Genomic DNA, 22,606 nt, shown 5'->3' with positions numbered 1-22,606 from the left:
ATGGTAGACCCCAATTCAGTTTCACAACCACCCTGCAAGGGGGTAAATATTTTTCCTCTTTTGTCAAGGATGAAACTGAGGTTTATGGATTTTCTGAAGTGTTGAGGGACTGTAGGTTCCCAGTGTAACAGCAGCCCCACGGCCTCCCAGTGGGGCCACCTGTATGAACCGAGTCTGTCACTGCTCGGTCTAAAAGCACCAGTCCTCAGGGCCCAAGTGAAAGGACCAGGTCAATTAAGCCGGATTCAGGAATACCTTATAAAGCATTTTACACAAGCCACTCTCTAGAGGGAGCCAGAAAGCCATGCTGGATTGCAGCAGGTTTGGTGCCTTTTGGAGGGTTTTTTTAAAGGTTGGTGAGCTTAAGTCTTGTGGGCAGAGCCAGTCCTCTGGCTGTACTGCTGAACCTCTTCATAGAGGTGTTTCCACAGGCCTTTGCCCCCCCTCGAAAGGAGGCAACCCATAAAGTGGCCAGTTCTGGCACAGGCCTAATGAGAGCGACAGCAATGTGCCCCATCTGAAATGAATGCAGGGTTTGGTGCTCTCACTTTCTAAACAGCTGATGCAGTAGGACACCAAGCCTCTGTCTCCCTGGAGAAAGGAAAGCTCAACTCAGTGATCCTCACCTGGCATGCTGCAGCACCCCAGGGTGCCACACATTGCTTTGAAGGGTGCTGCAGTGCCTGACCCCTGTGAGAAGAGGTAAGCACTGGCTTCTCCACACACCAGGCACCCTGGGCCTCCCTCAGTGTCCTGGCACCACACCCTGCATCCCCTCCCACTAGTTCCAGGGGCATGGGAGGAGTGGGAAAGGAACCAGGCTGAAAAGCAGTCCCTGCCCCCAGCATCCCCTGTGATGACCACCCCCGGACTCCAGGCTGTCACACTGCTGAACACACACAGGTGAATGGGCAGGGGATATGGCACCATGCTTTTTCAGCCTGGCTTGTTCTCGTACTGCTTCCAGAGCTGGTAGTAGCAGCTGCAGGGAATGGTGACTGCAGTCACTGTCATTCAAGTCTCCAGAGGAGCAGCTGCAGCAGCAGGGGCTGTGCTCACTCCTTGACAAAAAGGGAATAGAGAGGGGGCAAACAGCAGAAAGAGTGAGGCACCACAGAGGTCCTCCTCCAGCCACTTTTGCCTGGCACCAACCTTTGCACCAGGAGCCACTGCTGTAGAATCATAGAAAGCAGGGTTGAAAGGGACCTCTGGAGACCACCTAGTCCAACCCCCTCCCAGGCGCAGGATCATCTTTATCCAAACTATCCCATACAAAACCTTGTGGTTATTGTGGGATTGGTGGAGGTGTATTCAAAGATTTTGCATTTCTTGTTCTGGCATGGTCTGGATCCATTTGATGTGGTTTGAGTTTGCTTCTGGTGATGAGCAGGAATCTGGGTTTTCCGTTTCCCACGGAAAAATGGCGTAAGCCATGGATTTTACCTTTTACCAGAGAAACCTGTGGATTTGGCAGTTTTGCAATGAGCTCCCTGCAGGCCGGCAGAGTTCCAGCCTGCCGGGGGCTGGGAGGCGGTGAGACAGGGGCGCCACGTGCATGTACATACACATGGCTCCAGGCAGCTTGCAGAGCAGCTCCAGCCGGTAAGCGGGAGGGAGAGGGGGAGGGAATTGGGCAGGCCCAGGGCCGCAATGCACGGCTGCAGGGCCCCAGCAGGGAGCAGGATGGGGCTGCGGGTAGCTTATTCCGGGTGGGGAGAGTGCCAGCTCCCCGCTGCCGTGTGCACTCCCAGGGGGCAGCGGGGACCCATGCCCCTCAGATCTTTACACGGGGCAAGTGCAAGTTCGGGCTCCCGCCGTGCTTCCCTCTCTCGGGGCCTCCGCAGTCCAGCAGGCACAACCTGGCGTGGCAGGTAACAGCCGGGCCGCCCGCGCGGAGATCTCACTGCTGTGTGCTCCCTGCTGCCCTGGCAATGCGCCTCCTGCGCCGCCTGCTGCTTGGAGGGGCACAGCCCTGCGTGCAGGGAGCATATCGCCAGGGCAGCTCAGAGCTTGCAGCAGTGAGCAGCTTCTCCACATGGACCCGCTGCTCCCTGCTGCCCTGCTTCCCTCCCCTGGGACCTCTGCAGCCCAGTAGGCGCGACCTGGCGTGGCAGGGAGCAAAGGAGCCACACAGAGAAGCTGCTCGCCGCTGCAAGTGCCTCAGTGCCCTGGCGACATGTCCTCTGCGTGCAGGGCTGCCGTGAGAGCAGCAGGAGGCGCGTTGCCAGGGCAGTGCGGGGATCTCCGCGCGGTCCGGCTGTTCCCAGCTGCGCCGGGTCACGCCTGCTGGACTGCAGGGGCCCCGGGGCGGGGAAGCAGGGCGGAAGCCCGCAGCCTGAGCCTGCCCCGCGTACAGATCCGGGGGGGTGCGGGTCCCCCCTGCCCCCTGGGAGAGCGCACAGCGGCGGAGAGCCGGCCCACCCAAGTCCGCAGCAGGAAGGAGCAGGGGCAGGGGGCTGCAGACCCGGGTCCATAGCCCTGGCAGCAGGGGGCCCGCTCTGGCAGGGCTGGGGGAACAGGGGCTGTGGGGGGGCAAGGGGCACCAGCGAGGCTGTGGGGGCTTTGGGGGGTGAGAGAGAGAGGCGTAAGCAGGGCCAGGGAGCTGTGGGTGGGGATTGAGGGGAACCGGGGGGGGGGGGGGAATGGCGGGGCTTGTGAGAGGCCTTTAATTTTAATCATGGATACGGGGTTTTTTAATTATTTGTGATTTTGTAGCAGAGAATTTACAATTTTTTATCAGGAAATACCAGAATCCCTGGTGATGAGGTTAACAAGGTTCAGTGCTTGTTTAAACGCTAGGATGGGTGGTTCTAGAAAGATCTCTTTAACAATTGGGTTGTCTTCTAGTATGGGTTGCAATTGTTTGAGAACGTTGTGTGTAGGTTCCAGGGAGGCCGGTGTGTCATAAATAAAGGTGTGAGATATGTGGGGATTTTCTTTTTGTACTACAGCACATCTTCACATGGTATCTGGGTGGCTCTTTCAAAAGTACAGTCTGTCTCTCTGGAGGAGTGTCCTGGTTGGGTGAAAACCCTCTTGAGATTTGTGAGGTGATAATCACAAGTATTCTTCTCAGTGATAATTCGGTGGTATCAGAGAACTTGGCTGTAACTTACAGCTTTCTTGGTGTATTTGGGGTGATTGTTGGTTCTGTGTATGTTGGTCTGTGAGTTTCTTGTATATGATAGTTTGTATTTTACCATTTTGGATATTGACCGTAGTGTCTAAAAAGGAAATGTTAGCGCTGGAGTATTCAAGCAATAGTCTGATGGAGGGGTGATGATTAATTTGCACCAAAAATTCAACTACCTGAGACTGCAGGGTTTCGGTCCAAATGATGAAGACCAAGCCAGGCAGTTGATAACTGACACTTAGGAAAAAGCCAGTCTCCTTAATGACTACTTCACGTCGGTCTTCCATCAGCCCAGTGGGATCACCCTGCCTGACAAGAGGCAGGATCAGCAGGGAAAGGGTGAATCTGCACCCATCATTACCACTGATCTTGTGAGGGAACACCTTAAGAGGCTGGACATCCACAAATCAGGTGGCCCGGATGGAATGCACCCAAGAGTGCTGAAGGAGCTAGCTGACATCATAGCACAGCCTATGGCAAGGATATTCGAGACCTCGTGGCACTCGGGTGAAAAGTGCCTGACAATTGGAAGAGGGCCAATGTGATGCCTATCTTCAAAAAAGGGAGAAGGGAAGATCCAGGGAACTACAGGCCAATTAGCTTGACCTCAATCCCTGGAAAGATCCTGGAAGAAAATCGTCAAGGAAACCACTACCAACATCCTAACAGAAGGTAATATTCTGAGAGATAGCCAACACGACTTTGTGGCAGGTAGATCTTGTCTGACCAACCTGATTTCCTTCTATGACCAAGTGACACATCACCTGGAGAAAGGAGAAGAGGTGAATATCATATTCTTGGACCTCAAGAAAGCCTTTGACCTGGTGTCCCATGATGTCCTCATGGAAAAATTGGGGAATTGCGGCCTAGACAATTTCACAGTCTGATGGCTGGGGAACTGGCTCTATGGACAGACCCAGATAGTGATAGTTGATGGAACCAAATCAACTTGGCACACTGTAACCGGTGGCATCCCCCCAAGGCTCTGTTCTCAGACCTGTACTCTTCAATGCATTTATAAATTATCTGGACTCAGGTGTTATAAGCGGATTGGCTAAATTTGCTAATGACACCAAATTATGGGGAAGTGTAGCCACCCTAGAGGATAGGCTGGCAATCTAGGCCAACCTCGACAAGCTTACAAGGTGGGCAGATCAAAACCCGATGGCATTCAACACTGAGAAATGCAAGGTGCTCCACCTTGGGAGAAAGAACTCGCACCACACTTACAGGCTCAGCAGTGCTACACTAGCACCATGTCTGAAAGAAACTTGGGGGTCATGATTGACCACAAGATGAACCTGAGCCACCAATGCAATGCCGCAGCCAGCAAAGCAAACAAAACTCTGGCCTGCATCTTCCAATGCATCTCAAACAAGACCCTGGAAGTCATCCTCCCGCTTTACTCATCCTGTGTCCAGTTCTGGGCTCCGCAATTCAGAAAGGATGTAGAGAAGCTCGAGAGAGTCCAGAGGAGAGCCATGCAAATGATTAGAGGACAAGAGAGCAGGCCTTATGAGGAGAGGCTGAGAGACATGGGACTCTTCAGCGTGGAGAAGCGTAGGCTCCGGGGTGACTTGGTGACAGCCTGTAAGTATATAAGGGGTGTGCATCAGGAACTGGGAGAATGTCTGTTCACCAGAGCACCTCAGGGGAAGACTAGGTCCAATGGTCACAAACTCTTGGAAGACCGTTTTAGGCTGGACATAAGGAAAAACTTATTTACTGTCCGAGTCCCCAGGGCCTAGAATAGACTCCCCCCAAAAGGTGGTGCTGGCACCTACTCTGGATTCCTTTAAGAAACACTTGGATGATTATCTTGCTGGGAACATTTGACCCTGCTAACTGCCTGCCATTTGGACAGGGGCCTGGACCCGGTGATCTTACGAGGTCCCTTCCAGAACCATGTCTATGAAATCTATTAAATCTATGTCATCTATATATCTCAGGTATATCATGGGTTTGATGGTGCAGTTCTTGCAGAGGAATTCTTCTTCCAAGTCGGCCATAAAAGGTTGGCATATTGTGGGGCTATTTTGGTGCCCATAGCTGTGCCCATAGTCTGGAGGAAGTGTTGATTGTAGAAAAACCCTGCATACTATTTACATTTTTTTCTGGGTATATTGCATGTCCATTTACTAAGAAAATAAATTATTCTGTCTTTGAAACTGGTCTGTGAACTATTAACATGTACTTTTCAGGGGTTTCAGTGCAACAGCCAGGAATTCTAAGATTACTTGATATTTTCTGAAACATTTTGACCTATGCTTCGGCAAAGAGTGAAGCTGAGTGTAAGAAGAGGGATAGTGTGATAGGTACATACTGTTGAGTATTCCCCTTCTTTGTTACATATTTTACCACTGATGTAGCAAGATGTGGATGAGCAAATAGCAAGGCTGTGCTAGTTGTGTGCTGGGTCCAATACAGAAACCTGGAAAATGTATATTTTATGGCCCCCCTACTGTCTAGGATGACAATTTATTATTGCCATCAGTTATTCTGTAGCACAAGTAATGGTGATCTGTGAGAGAGGGGTGCAGATCCCCACGCTGCTGCTGACCTCAGGGGGATAGAAATATGATATTACCCTATGTATCAGAGGTCTTTTTGGGATACATTTAATTGGATTATCTGTATAGTTGTGAGAGATGTTGACTAGTTGATCCAATAAATGATATCACCAAACAAAACAAAAACCTTCTTATTTTTCCTACATTTCCTGGACCATGACAGCTACAAATGACACTTCACACCTATACCTCATGGGATTCCTAGTGTTTAGCTTATTTCTGTAAAAGCTTAGGAAAGGACACTTGCACGCAGCACCTCCCTCCTCCTGTACTAAATGATCATTAAGTTTGTAAAGTCAAGCACTCAAAGTTATTAAAAGCTAGTATTAAGGCTACCTGTGCAAATTTAATTTACCCCCTACTGCAGCAGGGCACTGGTTGTGCCAGCCACTTTAAGGGCCTGAAGACAGCAGCCAGCAGGTGCCTGATGAGGGCTGCCATTTTGAATCTGGGGCTGCTGGTATAAACATGCATTTTGCTGCTGGAGGCCAGAGAACAACATTGCCTGGCTGCAGGTATCATCTGGAGGTAAGAGAGGAGCTGTAGGGGATGGTTAGGAGGCTCCTGGTCCTGGGTATGACCTAAAACTGCACCCTGCTGAGAATGGGTGGCCTGGTGGGGCTCTCAGTGGCGCGGGAGCCCCCAGGAAATGTCATGCCTGCTACCACCCCGGTGAAAAGTGGTTTGGGGTGCCTTAACCCCAGCACCCACCTTTGGGTGGGTCAGGACAACAGAGGTAGAGGGGGCCAGGCACGGCTATGGCCACCTGAGCCTACCCGAGGAGAGAAGCCCTGAGACCCTGAGTAGAGGGGGGACATGTTGTGGAGCCCCGAGTAGAGGGGTGTTGTGCAAGATCTCAGGGTAGCACCAGTCGTGGTGTGAGTCACCCCATCTCCCCACATCCAGGAAGGGGGACCCAGAGAGAGTGTGGGGCTAGTGAGGCTGGAGGTAGAGTGCCCCCTCAACTGGTCCATGCTGGGGCCAGGACCAAAAAGGTCAAAAGGGCCAGATGCCCACCGCAAGAGGCACCCAGAGTTGTGGGCTGGGACCCTGCCTGGCCTTGGAGGTGAGGCCAGGGCCTAGGTGTGGCCAAAGGTCCTGAGAGGGGAGCCAGCTACAAGGAGCTCGGCAGCCCAAATGAAGGTGGCGTAGGCCACCTGTGCAGAGAGATCAAAGGAGGGTCCTGCCAGGAGGATTCTGGGGCCCAGAGTGGGGCCGGGGCAACGGAGAACATCTGGATGCCATCTGCAAGGCTTGGGCTGCAAGTGTAGGTGAGGATTGAAGCCACAGATAGCGCCCCCTAGCCTTGGGGCAAGAAATGGGCAGCCTCCCACTTAATTAACATCAATTAATTAATTATCATCAAGGTGTGGTGGGTGAGAAGGCGGGCAGTTAGCCCAGGCACAGGTGGGTGGGCCACAGGAAAATCGGCCCTGAGAAGGCCCCCTATTGCACCTACATTTGCATGCTAATACAGTCTTTAAGTTACATGGTCATATACTGGTCAAATCTTGATTTTTCTGTACTGTACCCATCACGGACAGTGCACAGGAATGATCAGGTTTTCAGGATGAACCAGGACTGCGCAGTGAAGAAAGAAGTCATATGTAGGTTCTCTGCCTCATTTGTTGAAGAAACTGGAAGGTACATAGTGATCAAGGGGAGGATGCAGGAATAGAAAGGATGGAGTCCGGGTTCCAGCAGTTGACTGCTGACCTAGAGAATGTTGTGATCTCTGTGACAGTTCCAATACATTAGGCATGCCATTGTACGCTCCTCACTTTGTGTATCTGACTTGAGAGCATGGTTCTCATTTGCAGAAATGGTGTGCACTCCTAGGTACAACTGAAGCCTATGGAAGTTCTGCTTTGAACACAGAAAGGGAATGGAAATTCTCTGTGCGCTGACTCGAGTCATAAGCATCTCACATTGGGCACCAAAATTAGTGAATGCTTTTGATGAAATGGGGAAACATTTCATTTCTTCATCTTACAGTGATATTGTGAAAATACAGTAACATTTGGGAAGTTGCTCATTGCTACAGTATCCAAGCACACAAAAAAGCCCAGAGGAAATGTATAATTCTTTCTTCATAGCAGGACTTGAATTGCGTGCAGCAGATAAGGCCTGGAACCATTTACTGAAGAAAGTGGAAAAACAATGTGTATGCAAAAGGAAGCAGAATTATGACCACACAGGGAACCAGTCTTTTCAGCATATGACCTCCATGTTCTTGTAATGCTGCTTCTTCTGGGGTCTGTATAGACAGCCATTCTCTTCACTGAACAGAACAGCAATGCATTTTCACTACTTACTCTATAATAAAATTCAGCCCCAAACTTCCAGAGCAATTTTATTTACAGCTTTGTGCTATGAGCACTAAGCTAGAGCTCCACAAGAGCCATAGAGGTCAAACTGTAACTGCATTGTTTCAGTCTGATTCTTTTCTCCATGCCTATAATGTGTGTTACTGTTTAACTTTGTGAAAACATGACAACTCCTTTTATGATGGGAAAAGTCAATAAACCAGTTTTGCTCAGTAGCAGATCCAGGATTCCACGAAGTGGAGTGAGGTGGCAGCAGCAAGCTTGCTGAGCATGCTTGTGCTGTCTGTAACCAGAGCTCTCTGAGGTGAAAAGGGGGTGTACCCCTATCATCTCTTCCCCCTTCAGATCTGGCCCTAGTTTTGCCTAGTAGGTCTATGTTGTGCAGGTCTGCTGGGATTTATCTGCTACAGCTATTGTAAGTGTATCCCTTAACTGAGACTTCCAGGATTGTTTTTTTTTCCAGGAACCAAAGGCCTGTGGGTTTCCTTTCCCCAGACTGATGTTCTGCATGGTACTCCTAAAATGTCTGGCTGTGGTTGACATCCAGATCCAGGAATTCCCAAGCTCTTTCCCTCCCCTCCCAAACCCTGCTTCTTCTCCTAGTTCATCTGGCATCCAGCTGTCCAGATAACTTTTGCAAACTTCTCCATTTCTGTGGATGTATTTGTAATTTTTCTCCTAAACCTCAACTTGTCAACAACAAAGACAGACACCTCAATCTTTACCGCTACTGAATTATCACTTCCTGTTCCTATACTGCTGCCAGGAAAGCACCTCCTCCTCACCTACCAAAGCAGATGATCAGTTTTTACAGGTCTCAAGTTCCCTCTTCAACAGTTGCTGTTCCATTTCCTCCTGAAACTTGGGTGGATGGGTTGTTACGCATCCACCCGAGACTTACTACTAGTTCATCTCTGAAAGAGAAGATTGAACCCTCACAACATACTGTGGCCATGCTCTGATTACTCAGCAGTGCCTTCTTAGAATGTCTGTGTCTTGTCTTGCAGCCAAAGCACAGCAAGACTTGAGGTTGGCTGAATAAAACTATAGCATCCACACAGCGGCTGCATAGGAATAACTGGCTCTCAGGGCTGCTCAGGAGAAGCCAGGGGATCAGGAGTTGATCCAGCTCTTTGATGTTCCTACAGGTCCCTTCTTCTCTTGATAAATCATCTCCAGTATAGCCACTGCTTAGGAAATATCACCATTTCTTTCATCCAGCTGTATCTTCCCTCTCTGCTGAGGAAATGTGTAATTTTCCTCTAAAGTGGCTTGAAACCATATTTTTGTCTCAGAATAAAATGTAACCATAGATGTTCAGGCAGGGCAAAGAAGAGCCAACTTATGGCAAATTTGATGCTAAAGGTGCCTTGTTGTCCATAAGAAATGTTGAGGACAGACAATATCTGTGAAATCTATTAAATATTTTGTCAGTCTATAAAGAGCTTGGGAACCTCTAACTTGGGTCCAGTATTCTTTTTAGTGTAAGTATTAGAGTAACTCCTATAGAAAGCATTAAGTGAAACTGAGCTATACACAGACACTGAGAGAGCTGGTGATCGGAAGCCTGAGACTCGCAAAACGTGAGAAAATGGAGAGGGGAAGTGACCCAAGGTCAGAAAGCCAGAAATAGAATCCAGGCCCCTGCTGTAGTCTGTAAGCCATAATGTCACTCTCAAAATGTGTATCCCCAGGGGCAGATCCACAGGGGGTGCAGAGCTACCCACCTTCTGCTGCCTCTGCTGTCTCTGGCTGACCCCTGCATCTTGTGTAGCTGCTTCCCACAGTCAGAGCCCTCTGGTCAGTGGGGAAACCTGCTGCCACCACCTTTCACAGCTGAGCATGGCACCCCACCCAGCTGCTTTCTGTAGCTATAGCCTCTGCACTGGCAGGGTTGAGCAGGGACCTGTATGCCACTACCATTCCTGGCCAAGCCTGGTACCCCATGAAGCTGCTCCCTGCAGCTGGAGCCCCCAAGCAGGTGCATCAAGGGGGAACTCACAACCCATTGTTGCCGCTGTCCCTGGCTGACCTGGTCACAGAGGGAGCTCTAGGGCTGCTCCTGCCCTGCTGCAGCTGGGGACTGTGGGCAGCAGCTGAGTAGGGTGCCAAGCTTGGCTGGGGACAGCAGCACAGCAGATGAGCCTCCCCTTCCTGCATCTGCCCCCTTCCCATACCCTCCTAGGTGTCCTCTGTGGGCCAGAGGAGTCCAGGTGCATCTCACCAGCCTGTTTCCCCCCCACCCAGGGTAAAGCTGCAGTACCAGTCTCACCTGGCCACACTCTTTTTTTTAAATCCCAGATCTGCCTCCTCCCAGTGATGGTACATTTAGGTGTTTTTGAAAATCCTGTGTACCACTGAGACTACTACACTTAGCACAGCTTTAGAGAAGTGCCAGGTCTGCTAGCAACAAATTGTGAATATTGATGTCTTTGGGGGCGGGGCCTGGGACAGCTTATTTAAATGCACCTGTTTTGCACCTGTTTTACCAGCAACCAAGCCACTCCCACTCCAGAGCTCTGTATGCAGGGTGTGCAAGTACTTGTATTTGTGTGACGCTCCCACAAATAGTGCTACTGAAGTCCAAAGCATTACTTGTGTAACAAGGTGCTACCTACCATGAGTAAGGGGGATCAACATCATGATCAAGATTTTTGGGCTACATCCAGAAGTCCATATGAACCAACTAACATTAAGATTGGGTTACACCCCTCATTGCTGGACTGGGCTCTGCTGTGATGGGACAAGCAGGCCTAAATGGATCTGACCATTCATTAATATACATTTTCAGGCTGCAGATGGATCTTCAGAAATTCCCCTTCTCCTGCACTCCCTCCCAACCCAGGAGCCACAGCCAGGCAGGGGGAAAGGAGAGTGTTGGGAACATCCCTGGTGCTGGAACAGTCCCAACAGACAGTTGGCAGCTGATGTGGCTACAGCAGAAGTAGAGCTGCTTCAGCATATAGCGGTGATGGTCGCAGTAGCTAGTAACCACAAAACTGGGGGCACAAAAGCAATTTGAAATCACTCTTTGCCCAACTTTAACTTTCCTTACGTGACACTTGGGCTGAGGGGTCTTCTGTTGGTCTGGAGAATCTTATCTCCTGAGATTTAAAGTTTAGTAAGATGCTAAGAAAAAGCAGAATGTGTTGCATCTTATAAAACAAGCAGGGGTGGGAGGTGGGAATCTCATAGAGTTCTGTCATCTTGGCCACTAGCTAGGCATTTGAATACTTTCACTCTTCCTCCTATGGTATTTCTTAATACACCCTGGAAAGAAAAATATAAACTGATTATTTAAAGAAAGAAAGTAACATAATCTGCCTTACTTCTTTTTGACTTGAAAGTGAAGGAGTTAAGTGAGAGGAAACAGATTTCTTCTAAAAAAGAAAAGGAAGTAAACGTATTAGCAAAATTACATAATCTTAATCGTCACAGTGTCAGGGAGGTGGGGCTGATGCTAGAAAGAACAGCACACGGAGTTTCCAGAAAGGTCAGCTGTACTCTTAGTTCATCCCGTACAAGAGAGGGGGTGAGTAGGAGGCGAATAGCAACACAGGACATCAGGTAAGTTTGACTATTTTATTTCTTCACTTAGGAGGAGGAGGAGCCTGAAAAGTGGCTGGATCCTCTTTGAAGGGAAATTAAAGTGGTTGCAGTTTCAGAACATGTCTGTTTAATATCTGTCTTGGACAGAGCACAAAGTATGAAGTTGCTGGCAGGCTGCTGAGACTAGATGGGACAGCCAGGGAAACTTGTTTCTTCCAATTATTTCCAAGCTCCTTAGAATGTCCCCGAAGCTGAAAGCAAAGGCAAACAGGCAGCAGAAGTGAAAGCCGCTTTGAAGTCTGCTTGGAAAGCTAGCAATATGCTCTCTCGGCAGTCTGGCTCTTAGTGTGCAGTTCTTAACTTGCAGTTCTTAACTTGCAGTTATCTTTACTGCTGATACGATCATGGTTCAGAAATGGGATGCTAGCAGGGGCAGTCTGTAGTCCCCTCAGGAAGCAATGGGTCATAAAGCATCTGCTATGACTTAGTAATGGCCACCTGGCCTACTAGTGACAGGATCCTAGGGAATCCCCTGCAGTGCACTTATAGCCGGGAGGAAAGAAAGGGGCTGTGATTTTTCCAAGAGTATAAGAAAGGAGTGAAGAGTTCAGGGTCTGGTGAAATAGACACCCAAAGCCAGGCCTTTGAATGGTGGAAATGACCAGACCTTCACAGAATAAAAGCAGGTTCCACAGCAAGCAACATAATGATATTTGGGTTGCTTTTAGGCCCATTTCAGATTAAATCCACTATCATCCCTTCTGTGCTGATGTGATGTGAAAGTCCCCAAAACTTTTTTCAGAGAACAAAAAGGTGGAGTAACTGGAAGGGGAAGGGGGGGGGGGGGGGGGGGCACTCCACAAGGTTTTAGCCCAATAGCTTAGCTATTAGGGTACTTGTCCAGAAAGTGGGAAACCCAACAAGGTCTAGACTCCCTTCAGTAAGATTGGCCCTATGAACTGCAGGGCTCAAGCTGTGTAAAAAGTGGGGTCCCTTTAACACTGAGTCAGGCTGCCTCTAGCTTAACCTCCTTGGCTAAATACAGGCATTTGGAGAGGTTAAATCAGGTTCAGAATGGACACCTGATTTAAACTTAGCTCATTTTGGTGCTGACATTTAGGGTTACCATACATCTGGGTTTTCCTCAGATATGTCTTTAGAATTTTTTCTAAGTTCCAGACTCCTACACCTCTGCCTTTGTGTGGCATTTTATATAGTTCAGATTCAGATTTCTATATCTCACCCATTTCTCTGAGATAATCTTTTGGCCAGTTGAGTAAATAGCAGGGAAACTGAGTGGTGACCCGTGACCATTGTTCCCTCCTATAGTCACCTTATTAGCATTGGCCTCTGCATCTTAAATTCCTTTAAACTGACCCTCACAATCTGCTTTTTTCACATGGTAATCATTGTGATTCAGACTGAACTGCTTATGGGGTCATAGTATCTGTTAGAAGGAATGTAGTGACACACACAGAACAGCAAAAAAGGGTGAGGTGTGTTCAGGATTCCCCCCCCCCCCCCAGTAGTTTTAAAGACTTACACAGAAGTGCATGCTTCTCCAGGTTGAATAGGATTACAACAGTGAATAAGTGCCTGTGATGGATCCCTTCTAAGCACACTCAGAAAAACAAGTCTAGTTATGCAGGTAGCAATAAGATCTAAAATTCACATAAATATCAGCAAGTGTCACGGGTGTCTAAATTTAGATGGGGAATAGTTACTGTAGTGATAACTGTAGTAAGTGTGCTAAGTGTGGTAGCACTTAGATGCATAAAGGTAAAATTAACTCTTTGGGTAAAGGCAATATCTTTTATTAAACCAACCAAATAGTTGCAAAAAAGTTGCCTCTGTGTTTAGACCAACATGGCTACAGCCTAGATCCCTGAAATAAAGGTAAAATAGAATTTGAGGCATGGCTGCTGTCCTGGTTGTTAGCAGAACCTCTGGAAACCTTGCAGGAGAGCCAGCTGTAGTGGAACTCCCAGCCAGGTACAGTGGACTCAGTAGGTTTGGATGGTTCAATTGCCAGAAGGAGCTGAATTATTATCCAAAATGAATGCCAACTCCAAATCTGGGTTGCAACTCATCCCTGTGCACAAAGCCAGTACAAGTTTCTGGTATCCTGAGAGCTTAAGTCAGACTTAAGCAGAAAACTGGAGTTTGTTTTAGCTCTCTCCACAAGGATGAATTGCATCCTCTTTTTGAGGCTCATCCATCGCTTTAGTCAGTGAGGCAGAGATTCAGAGAGGTTGTCCCACATGCCACAAGAATAGGATAGGATAGGATAATTATGGTAATCCTATCACATTAAGACAAATGAGTTAAAGGAAAAATAAAAGCCAGCTTTCACTCCCAGCACAGTGTGCACCATATTTCTGATGGAAAAATTCCCTTAATTTCAGACATGGAAATAGCAGAGAAGGTCCTGAGCATAGCCCAGGTCATCTACACCCAGTGTGAACATGTGAAGTACTGTCAGTCCCAGTGCAAACGCCTCAGGGACCGCATTCAAACCCTAATGAGACCTATAATGACTCTCAAGGCGCAGACTCCACAACAAATCTCCCCTCAAGTAGAAAAGACCCTGAAGGGACTGTTGAAGACTTTGGAGAAGGCCCAGGAGCTGGTGACAAAGTACAGCCAGAAGACATGGCTACAGAAGTTCTTTCAAGCCAGTGATATTAAAGAAGAGTTCATGCAGGTGAATGTGTGTCTTGGAGATGCTGCTCAAGGGCTCTCACTCCTACTGCAGGCTGAGCAGCAGCAGTCCTTCCTAAAGGTCTTCCAGCAAGACACCTGCAACAAGGAGGATGACAAGGACATCAAGGCCGATAAGGCCTTCTTGGAAGAGCTGCTTGCAAGTAAACACACAGTTTAAAAACTATTCTTCCTGACACCAAGAGAGGAAGTGGGCAACTGTATGGTCTAGAGAGCCACTTAGGGAGTTTTAATAAGCTGTCATGGACCAGTCAGCACCCCCTATACCCCACCGGGTCAGCACACCCCTCCTCCCCTGCACCCTGGGCTACAACAGGTCACCAAAACTCTCTATATGGCTCTGCCCTGAGGCCTGACCCCACACTGTCACCACCTGGCAATCCAAGGGTCTCCATGGAGACCAGTGTGGGACCTACATGGGCAGGGTGCAGTTGGCTGGGTGGATGGGATGGGACTGTGGGCAGGTGGGGAGCGATGTCTGGGAGCAAGACAGGCAGGTTGGGGCTGGGGTCAGGATTGCAGGTGGTGACAGCACAAGACGGGGGCCCAGAGCAGAGCCACAATCCACTCCCAGCATGCCTCTGCCCACAGCACCAGCACCCGTTGCAGGGATGTGTGGGCAGCAGATCATGGCTCTGCCCTGGGCCCTGGCTCTGCACTGTCAAAGCCCCGCAATCCTGGCCCTTGCCTCAGCTCCACTGGTCCCACTCCTGGATGCCACTGCCCACCTCCCATCTCATCCCCCTGGCTGAACGCACCCTGCCTGCATGGGTCCCTGTCCAGTCTCCACGGAGACCCCACTCTGTCCATAGTCCTTGGGCAGTGGGTGTAGGGTGGACAGGCTGAGGCGCCCAGGTAGTGGGGCCAACTCTGGCAGCAGCCAGAAGGAACTGCTGCTCCCAGGGCTGCCGAGAAGTGTAGTTTGGCCACTGAACCAGCCCAGTCCTGCTGCATACCTGGGGGTGGCAGGACAGGCTGCAAGTGCCACGACCTGGGCTGCCCCCTGCACCTGGGCCAGGCAGGGCTGAGGGACCTGCCACAGGCTGGATGAAGTTACTTGGCGGGCCAGTTGCAGGCAGTATTTTGCCCACCCCTGCCTAAGAGACTAGCTAGGATGGCCTGAGCCACTGAGTCCAGCTTCACATCTCCTGGTTGCAGACTCAGATTTGGCCTTTCAAACTTTAGGGCCTGGAAGTGTTCAGAGAACTGACACAGCAAAGGTGCTGACAATGACTAACACATCCAATCCAACTGTGCTCTAAAAAGCAGTGATATACAACATCCCCTTCATATTCTACAGGCTTAGTCCTATATATATGACAACCTATTTACTTGATTAGAAGACGAGGCTTCCCTTCCCAGAGCTGCAACAGCTGGCTGCCCACCCCACTGCCTCTGCATGCCCTGCCACTCTTCCCCTGTGAACCCTAGTCTCCCCCTGGTTCTGCTTCTTCCTCTCCCCCCACTCTGCCATATACCTCCTTACCTTTGCTCCACATAGACAGGCTCTGTCCTTGCTGCAGCCTGGAGTAAGATCCAGGCCTGGCTGGAGCCATGGTCTGTGCCCCAGGCTGCAGCAGGGACAGAGCCTACCATTGTAGAACTAAGGTAAGGGGTGGGGGGCAGGCAGGGGAGAGAGACTTTGTGGTGGGGAGGGGACCTGAGGCTGCAGGGGGCAGAAGTGGCATGGGGGAATGGGAAGGACGAATCAGGGCAGCCTGAGGCTGCAGGGATCGGGCACGATGGTGGGATAAGTGGGGGAAGGGAGGGGGGTAGGTGGCAGGGGCAAGGTGCCTGCCCCTCTCACTGCCTGCCCCACCACCTCCATACTGCTTGCTCCCTACTGTCTGTCCCTCACTACCTTCCCCATTGCCCTACCACATGCCCTCTACTGCCTCCCCCACTGTCTGCCCCACCACTACCTGCCCCATTGCTGCCCCCCTCATCACATCTTCCTGCACCACCTGCAGTACTGGGAGAGGAAGGGGGGAGAATTTAAGGTGATCCTCCAATAATTAGATTCAATACATAGAACGTGATAATAAATTTATCAATTTCCTTGTGTAGAATCTAATATTTGGGGGGGTGTCTTACATTCAGGGCCATCTTGCATTCAGGTACAGTACACACACGGGTATTTCAGAAACTAATGACAGTTTCAAAATAAAACCATTGCATGTGCAATGGTCATGTACTGGACCACATCATTTCTCTACACAGTCATAAACAGAGATCCTGTTTTTTCTGATCTAAAAATATCCCCAATTTTCAGATTAAAAAATGTAACCCAAAATCCACATTTTTCCATGATTAAAATGAAACACTAATATAGATATATGTATAGTGGTGTTCATTTTAATCAGGGCAAAATGTGGATTTTGGCTTACTTTTTTAATCTGAAAATTGGGGAATTTTTATGAGAGAAAACCAGGATCCCTGGTCACCAACGACAGGTTCATTTAACAGTGCCGCCATCAGTGTTTTCTGCTTCTGCATCGTTTCTCTCTCGTTGTACACACAATTGTTTTATTTCAAAATTGCTGTTACTTTCTGAAACACCTTCCTACACACGTGCTCACACACACACACACATACCTCAGAGCTGACGGAGGTGCTGACAGTAATAAGATCGTTTTTCTTTTTATTCCATTATCCTTGATGAGCTATGGAAGAAGGAACTGAAGTCTATTCCTTCTTAGGCATCAGTGATTCTGATTAGGGACCCTTAAGGAGTTACATACTTTAGAAAATCCTAAAAGAAATAAATCAACTGCATTGCTTACTATGTTCCAATCAATTTCACTGAGGCAACTGGAGTGGGACAGATGGTGTTGAGAACCTACTCTTGACATGCAGGCCTTTAAGTGTTGATGCTGACGTGCAAGAAGGAAAGATACCAGCTTAGACTTTCAGAACCTGAGCTAGTGCAGGGAAGGCAGATAGGAAACGTGGTCTGTTGGGCCACTTGGGTGTCACTTTTCAGTGGAGAACGCCACTTTAAATACAGTAAGAGCTGTGTTAACTGGCATTTTACTAACCAGAATACTCTATTAACCGGAATTTCCAATATCTCCCAATACAAATCCTCACTTTAGCAACTGGAATCTTTGTCAAGTCTATCTGGCATGCACATCAAGTATTTGCACTACAAGTATGGCATTGTCTTCCATATAACTCTCAGATAACCAGAATTTTTAGATTACTGGCACCCCCTTTACCCCACTCATGCCAGATAACGAAGCTTTTACTGTAGTCTTAAAAATTAAGGGAATACAAGGGCCAAACCATTAACTCTCTCTGGACTCCCACACTGCATAGCCCCAGTTCCAGGACATGGCCAGTCATTCCCCTAGTGTTTCAGATATTTGGAAGGGCTGTGTAAGGACTACAAGAAATCCCAGTGCTCACAGAGCATCTTTCCCACCTGTTTATCTAAAGAGCTTGACTTCCTCCTTCTCCCTTTTCCATAGGCAGCAAAGAAACAAGAGATGCAGTGGATGATGTCCATAACAGTGTGAAAAATGTGGATGGCAAGGTGGAAGAACTTACCCAAATGGTGAAAATGTGTAAGTTACCATCATAACTTTTTTCCTGTGGAAGGATCTCCTGAAGCTGATGACAATGCACATTCACCTTTGGGGCTAGTGAGTTCACCATAATGATTCTCAGATGAATGGTTGCTCTTACCAGTCTGATTACAAGTACCTGCACAGGCTACTTCAAACTCAGCCCTGTTCCCATTTTGCATGGCTTTACCTTGTTACCATGTCAAGTCTGAAATCTGCCCAACCCTACCACTATCCACCTGAGGTTTCTCCTTTTCTCACAGGAGAAGCCTTCCCTAGTGATGTCATCTTGGTGGGAAACAAACTAGCCAAGATCTAAACAAGTGGGTAGTGGAGGAATCCTTAAAGTTTAAATCTTTCCACTGTGTAAAAGTTTCCCTTGGCTGCCTTACTGTCTGCCCAGGCAGGAAGGCAGGAATGGGCCAATTTAAAGAATTCCAATACTACATACATGCAGGCTGACAATTACTCAAGTTGATTTTAAACAACCCTTTTTGCAGTGAAACATTAGCCCTCCTTCCCCTGCTTTACTTGAAGCAGGTTAGGGTGTTCTTGGTGTTTTGCGGCAATATGCCTTGTAGTTGTACAACACGGTTGTTTGTGTAGTTCTAGAAATAGGTTAAACCATATTTATATGGGATGGTTTGGATCCTGCCTTATAAGATCTCCATCACTGGACAGGGTGTTGGGTGGGATGAAAGAGATGGGAAAGAGGGACAGATAGACAGGAAGAAGAAGAAGAGAGAGAGAAGGAAGAGGAGGGAGGAAGATGGTGGTGGGGAGGGAGGGAGGGAGAGGTTTGTGATTTGATATTTTGTCTCCCATGGAGTTCTTCCTGGAATTCTTATTTGGCCACAGTGTGGCTAGACCAGTGGCAGGACATTATTTCGGGCGGAGGGCTGCTTACCAAGTTTTAGCAAGTTGTCAAGGGTGTCATGGGTAGCTCCACTTCTTGACAGGTGCCCTGCCCCCCATCTTGTGGCTGGAAGTCCCACCCCCTGACCTTTGCCACTAGAAGTCTCTCACCTTGCCCCTGGAAGTACTCTTTTCAGCAAGGGGTTTTGCCATCTCGGAACCAGAAAAATACCAAATTATAGTCTAAAAAGTGAATATCTAAAACATTCATTAATTTGATTTAAAAAATATTTTTGTCCTGGTTGACATGTGTTTGTGTTGTGTACATAGAGGTGATTGTATATAATAGCTAGAAATGAAGTCTTATTCTTGTATATTGTGTGGGGGGTATAGGTTTGTGGGGGGCTGTGGGTGTGTGGGTATGCAGTGTGTGGGAAAAGGTGTGGGTGTGTCTGTGGGGGTGGATAGGTGTAGAAGGTGTGGGTATGGGGGTGAGGGAGCATGTGGGCATGTGTGTGGATATGTGGGGGGCTGTGTGGGGGTCTGCATGTATGGAAGTGTGGGGGGGATGGGTGCATGTGTATGGTGGTGTGTGTGTGTGTGTGTGTGGGACTCACCCTACACACACACACACACACACACACACACACACACACACACACACACACACAGAGTCCCTCCCTACACACACACACCTGGGGTGCATCCCCATGCTTCCAAGTCCCGCGATGCAGCTGGGAGCCACGTGGTGTTGGAGCAATGGGGGAGCAAGAAGGCAGGGAAATGTCTGGGGGTAGGGCAGGGCTAGGCTGCCCTGGTCCTGCTGATGACTCTCCCTGGGTCCTACTGCCCTGGCTTCTGTCATCTTTGACAGGCAGCCATAAGCAGATAAATATTTTCTAAATTGTTTAGGGGCCCTGCTGGCCGGATAGAATGGCTTGGTGGGCCAGATCTAGCCCATGGGCCGTATTTTGCCCACCCCTGGGCTAGACCATATCAACAACCTTGAAATCCTTCACCCTTCTAAATAGAAGAAATGGTCATATAAGCCCATCCTTTGTCTGTAAGATCCTGGCTGTTATGTTTCTTACCAAGAGCATCATCTAGATTCCTTTTCTTTGTTCCTCTTTTTAGTTGTAGAAGAATCAAGCATGAAACAAGACAACACAGTTCCAAGAAAGGAAGTAGTTGAGATTATTATAGAGAATCTAATTAAGACCCCATGGACCCTCCTGACGGAAACCAGAAGCCATGTGATTTACAAAGGAGAGTACCACAAATGCCCTGTTGCCATCAAAGTCTTCCAAAATCCAGTAATCACCTGTGCCATGTGAGTTTTTAGCAAAGGTCCCCAAAAAATGGGGAAATAACTGTGTAGGAGTTGCAGTTGTTGATTTAGTGTATCACTGAGAGAGGCTCCAGCATTAAAGAGACAATGCAGTCCTTGACAAAGGAGCTAAAGCTGATAGTCTAATACACATGCTCTTTATCTGGGCTCTTTTGATGCCACAAACTACCACACATAACTGATAGTCCTTTGCAAAGTAGGGAGAGAGAGATACCAGAAACACAGAGAAGATGGAAGGCTAAAACAGCAATTTAACCTAGCACAAACACAGCCTTGGCTTACTGGGAAATGGCATGTCAGGAAGGATTCTGCAGCTGTCTCCTAGCACCTGGAGAATGCGAATGGGCCTCTGCTTTCCATAATTGCAGCTTCAGAAGGGGATGCAAGGGATGTGAAGAATTTAATTGCAAATTAAGCAGCAGTGCTGATGCAGGAGGTCCAAGTTAACAATGGCATTTAAGGCCATTATTCATTTTAACCTTTCCTTCCCCAAACAGTTGCCTCCAAGTATTCACTGGCACTCTGAGATGTCCTGGTATACCCTCTGCTAGTGATGACATTTGCTGTTCAATGACTGGGCATAGTCTCTTACCATGAGGGGGCTGGGGGAGTGATTTCTGAGGTTCTTCAGAATTTTCAGTGGAAAGTAAAGAGTGAATGTATTGAAATTAAAAAGTTGGGTTCCTTGCAGGCACAGACACAAATCTCCACAGCCAGTGAATAATGGCAGACATCTCACTGACAAGTAATATTCCCAGAGAGTAAGAAACTAGTATCTCTTTGGAGGTCTGCTTTTTGAAGCCCTACAAAGGAAGCAATGGAAAAATTGAGGGGAAGGATATAGAATTATAGAAAAGTGGACTGGAAGGGACCTCAGGAGGTCATCTATTCCAACCCCCTGCTGAAGGCAGGAGCATCCCTATGCAAACTATTCTAGGCAAATATTAGTCTAAACCAATTCTTAAAAAGCTTGCAAACAAGCCTCTCAGACCTCTGTGGTGACCAACAAAGCACAGAAGCATGGAATAACCAAATGCTATCCTCTGTGTGCTGTAGCCTAGGGACCACAACCACAACTCCATGTATCTCACACTCTGACTGGAGAGCCAAGCCTTTCTATCAGCATACACCCCTGTGCCCCTGTAAACTTATCCCAGCTCCTTTAAGCTTTTTTTGTAACCACTGCTTCATCCTTTGGTTGCTGAGCATGGTCCTCTCCAATTTCCATCTGCCTCTGGCTACAGAGTTCTTCCTGTGATCTCTGAGTGAGGCCTGTGAGGTGGTATCCTAGGCTTCCTACTTGTGCTCTTCACAGACCACTCCAGGCATTGCTACTTCTGATGAATGCTTATCCAATCTCTTCTTGAAAACATCCAGTGAAGGAGATTCCATCACATCCCTAGGCAGTCTATTCCACTGCTTTGCTGTTCTACCAGTGAAGAAGTTTTTCCTAATATCCACTCTAAACCAACTTGGCTGCCATTTGAAGTCATAGCCATATGTTCTACTCTCTAAAGTGAGGGGGAAAAAGTTGATGGCCCTCTTTTTCATAGCGGCTTCTCAGATATTTGAAGACTACTAACATGTCCCCCATAATTGCCTTCTCTGCAACCTAAACATTCTTATTTCTCTCAACTTCTCATATGGATTGCCTTCCAAACACTTTATCATTTCACTTGCCTGGCTTTGGACCCTCTCTAAATTTTCTACATCATTCTTAAGCTGTGGAGCCCAGAACTTCACACAATGCGCTAGAACAAATATAACCAGTACTGAGCAGAATGGCGCTATCACCTCCCATGCCTTATACTTACTACTCCTATTGATGCAGCCCAAACATACATTCACTTTTTAGTAGCGGCATCACACTGCAGACTCATGTTAAGATCTTGATCAAAACCTTAAGATCCATCTCAGCACTGCCACCCAGCCAGGTATCCCCCATTCTGTATTTGTGCCTTTGCTTATTCTTCCCTAAACTTCATCTTGTCAGCCCTAGCCCAGCTTTCTAATTCAAGAAGACCTTTATGAATTCTACTTCTGTCTTCCATTATGCTTGCAGTGCTTCCCAGTATTATGTTGTCCGCAGATATACCCAGAAAGCTCTCTTTTCCAGTACTCAAATAATAATTAGGAAATATGTTAAATAACACTGAACCCAGGACAGGCCCTTATGGATACAGACCTACCAAAATTGCAGTGGAAGTGCACTGTGTAGCAGCTCCTTTAATTTTGCAGTTTCCCCAACATGCCCCTGCAACTGCTTATTGGCAGAGGGGCCCTGTTGCTTGCTCCTGATCAGCAGGGAGATGAAAACTGTGGTTTTAAATATGGCACAGTTTTTGCCTCCTCCCCAGTCAGCAGCAAGGCCACCAGGGCTCCTTAACCAGTCGGACAGAAGGCAAAACCACACCGGATTTAAAACCATGGTTTTTGCCTTCCCACTGATCAGAGGTGAGTGGCTGGGGGGTGCGCAGGAGAAACTGCAAAATTAAAGGAGCTGCCACACAGCTCACTTCTGCCATGATTTTGGTAGG

General features: G+C 48.2%; 1 protein-coding gene across 3 annotated transcripts in view; it reads left to right on the top strand.

Moving 5' to 3' along the window:
- The first annotated feature begins 11,454 nt into the window (after nt 1-11,454).
- MLKL (mixed lineage kinase domain like pseudokinase) overlaps nt 11,455-22,606 on the top strand; it is a 29,032-nt gene continuing 17,880 nt past the window's right edge. The window contains exons 1-4 of one of the 3 annotated variants that reach the window (XM_059713724.1): nt 11,455-11,597; nt 13,985-14,443; nt 17,771-17,866; nt 19,856-20,051. In XM_059713724.1, coding sequence (XP_059569707.1) covers nt 13,987-14,443; nt 17,771-17,866; nt 19,856-20,051 — 749 coding nt within the window. In that variant the 5' untranslated portion in view covers nt 11,455-11,597; nt 13,985-13,986. The remainder of the gene's footprint in view (nt 11,598-13,984; nt 14,444-17,770; nt 17,867-19,855; nt 20,052-22,606) is intronic. The other 2 variants (XM_019497317.2, XM_014597050.3) reach the window with 2 other exon arrangements.

Source organism: Alligator mississippiensis, chromosome 10 (genome assembly GCF_030867095.1).
Source record: "Alligator mississippiensis isolate rAllMis1 chromosome 10, rAllMis1, whole genome shotgun sequence".
Taxonomy (NCBI): Eukaryota; Metazoa; Chordata; order Crocodylia; family Alligatoridae; genus Alligator; species Alligator mississippiensis.
The sequence above is the reverse complement of the archived record's forward strand: the minus strand, read 5'-3'. Positions and strand labels throughout refer to the sequence as shown.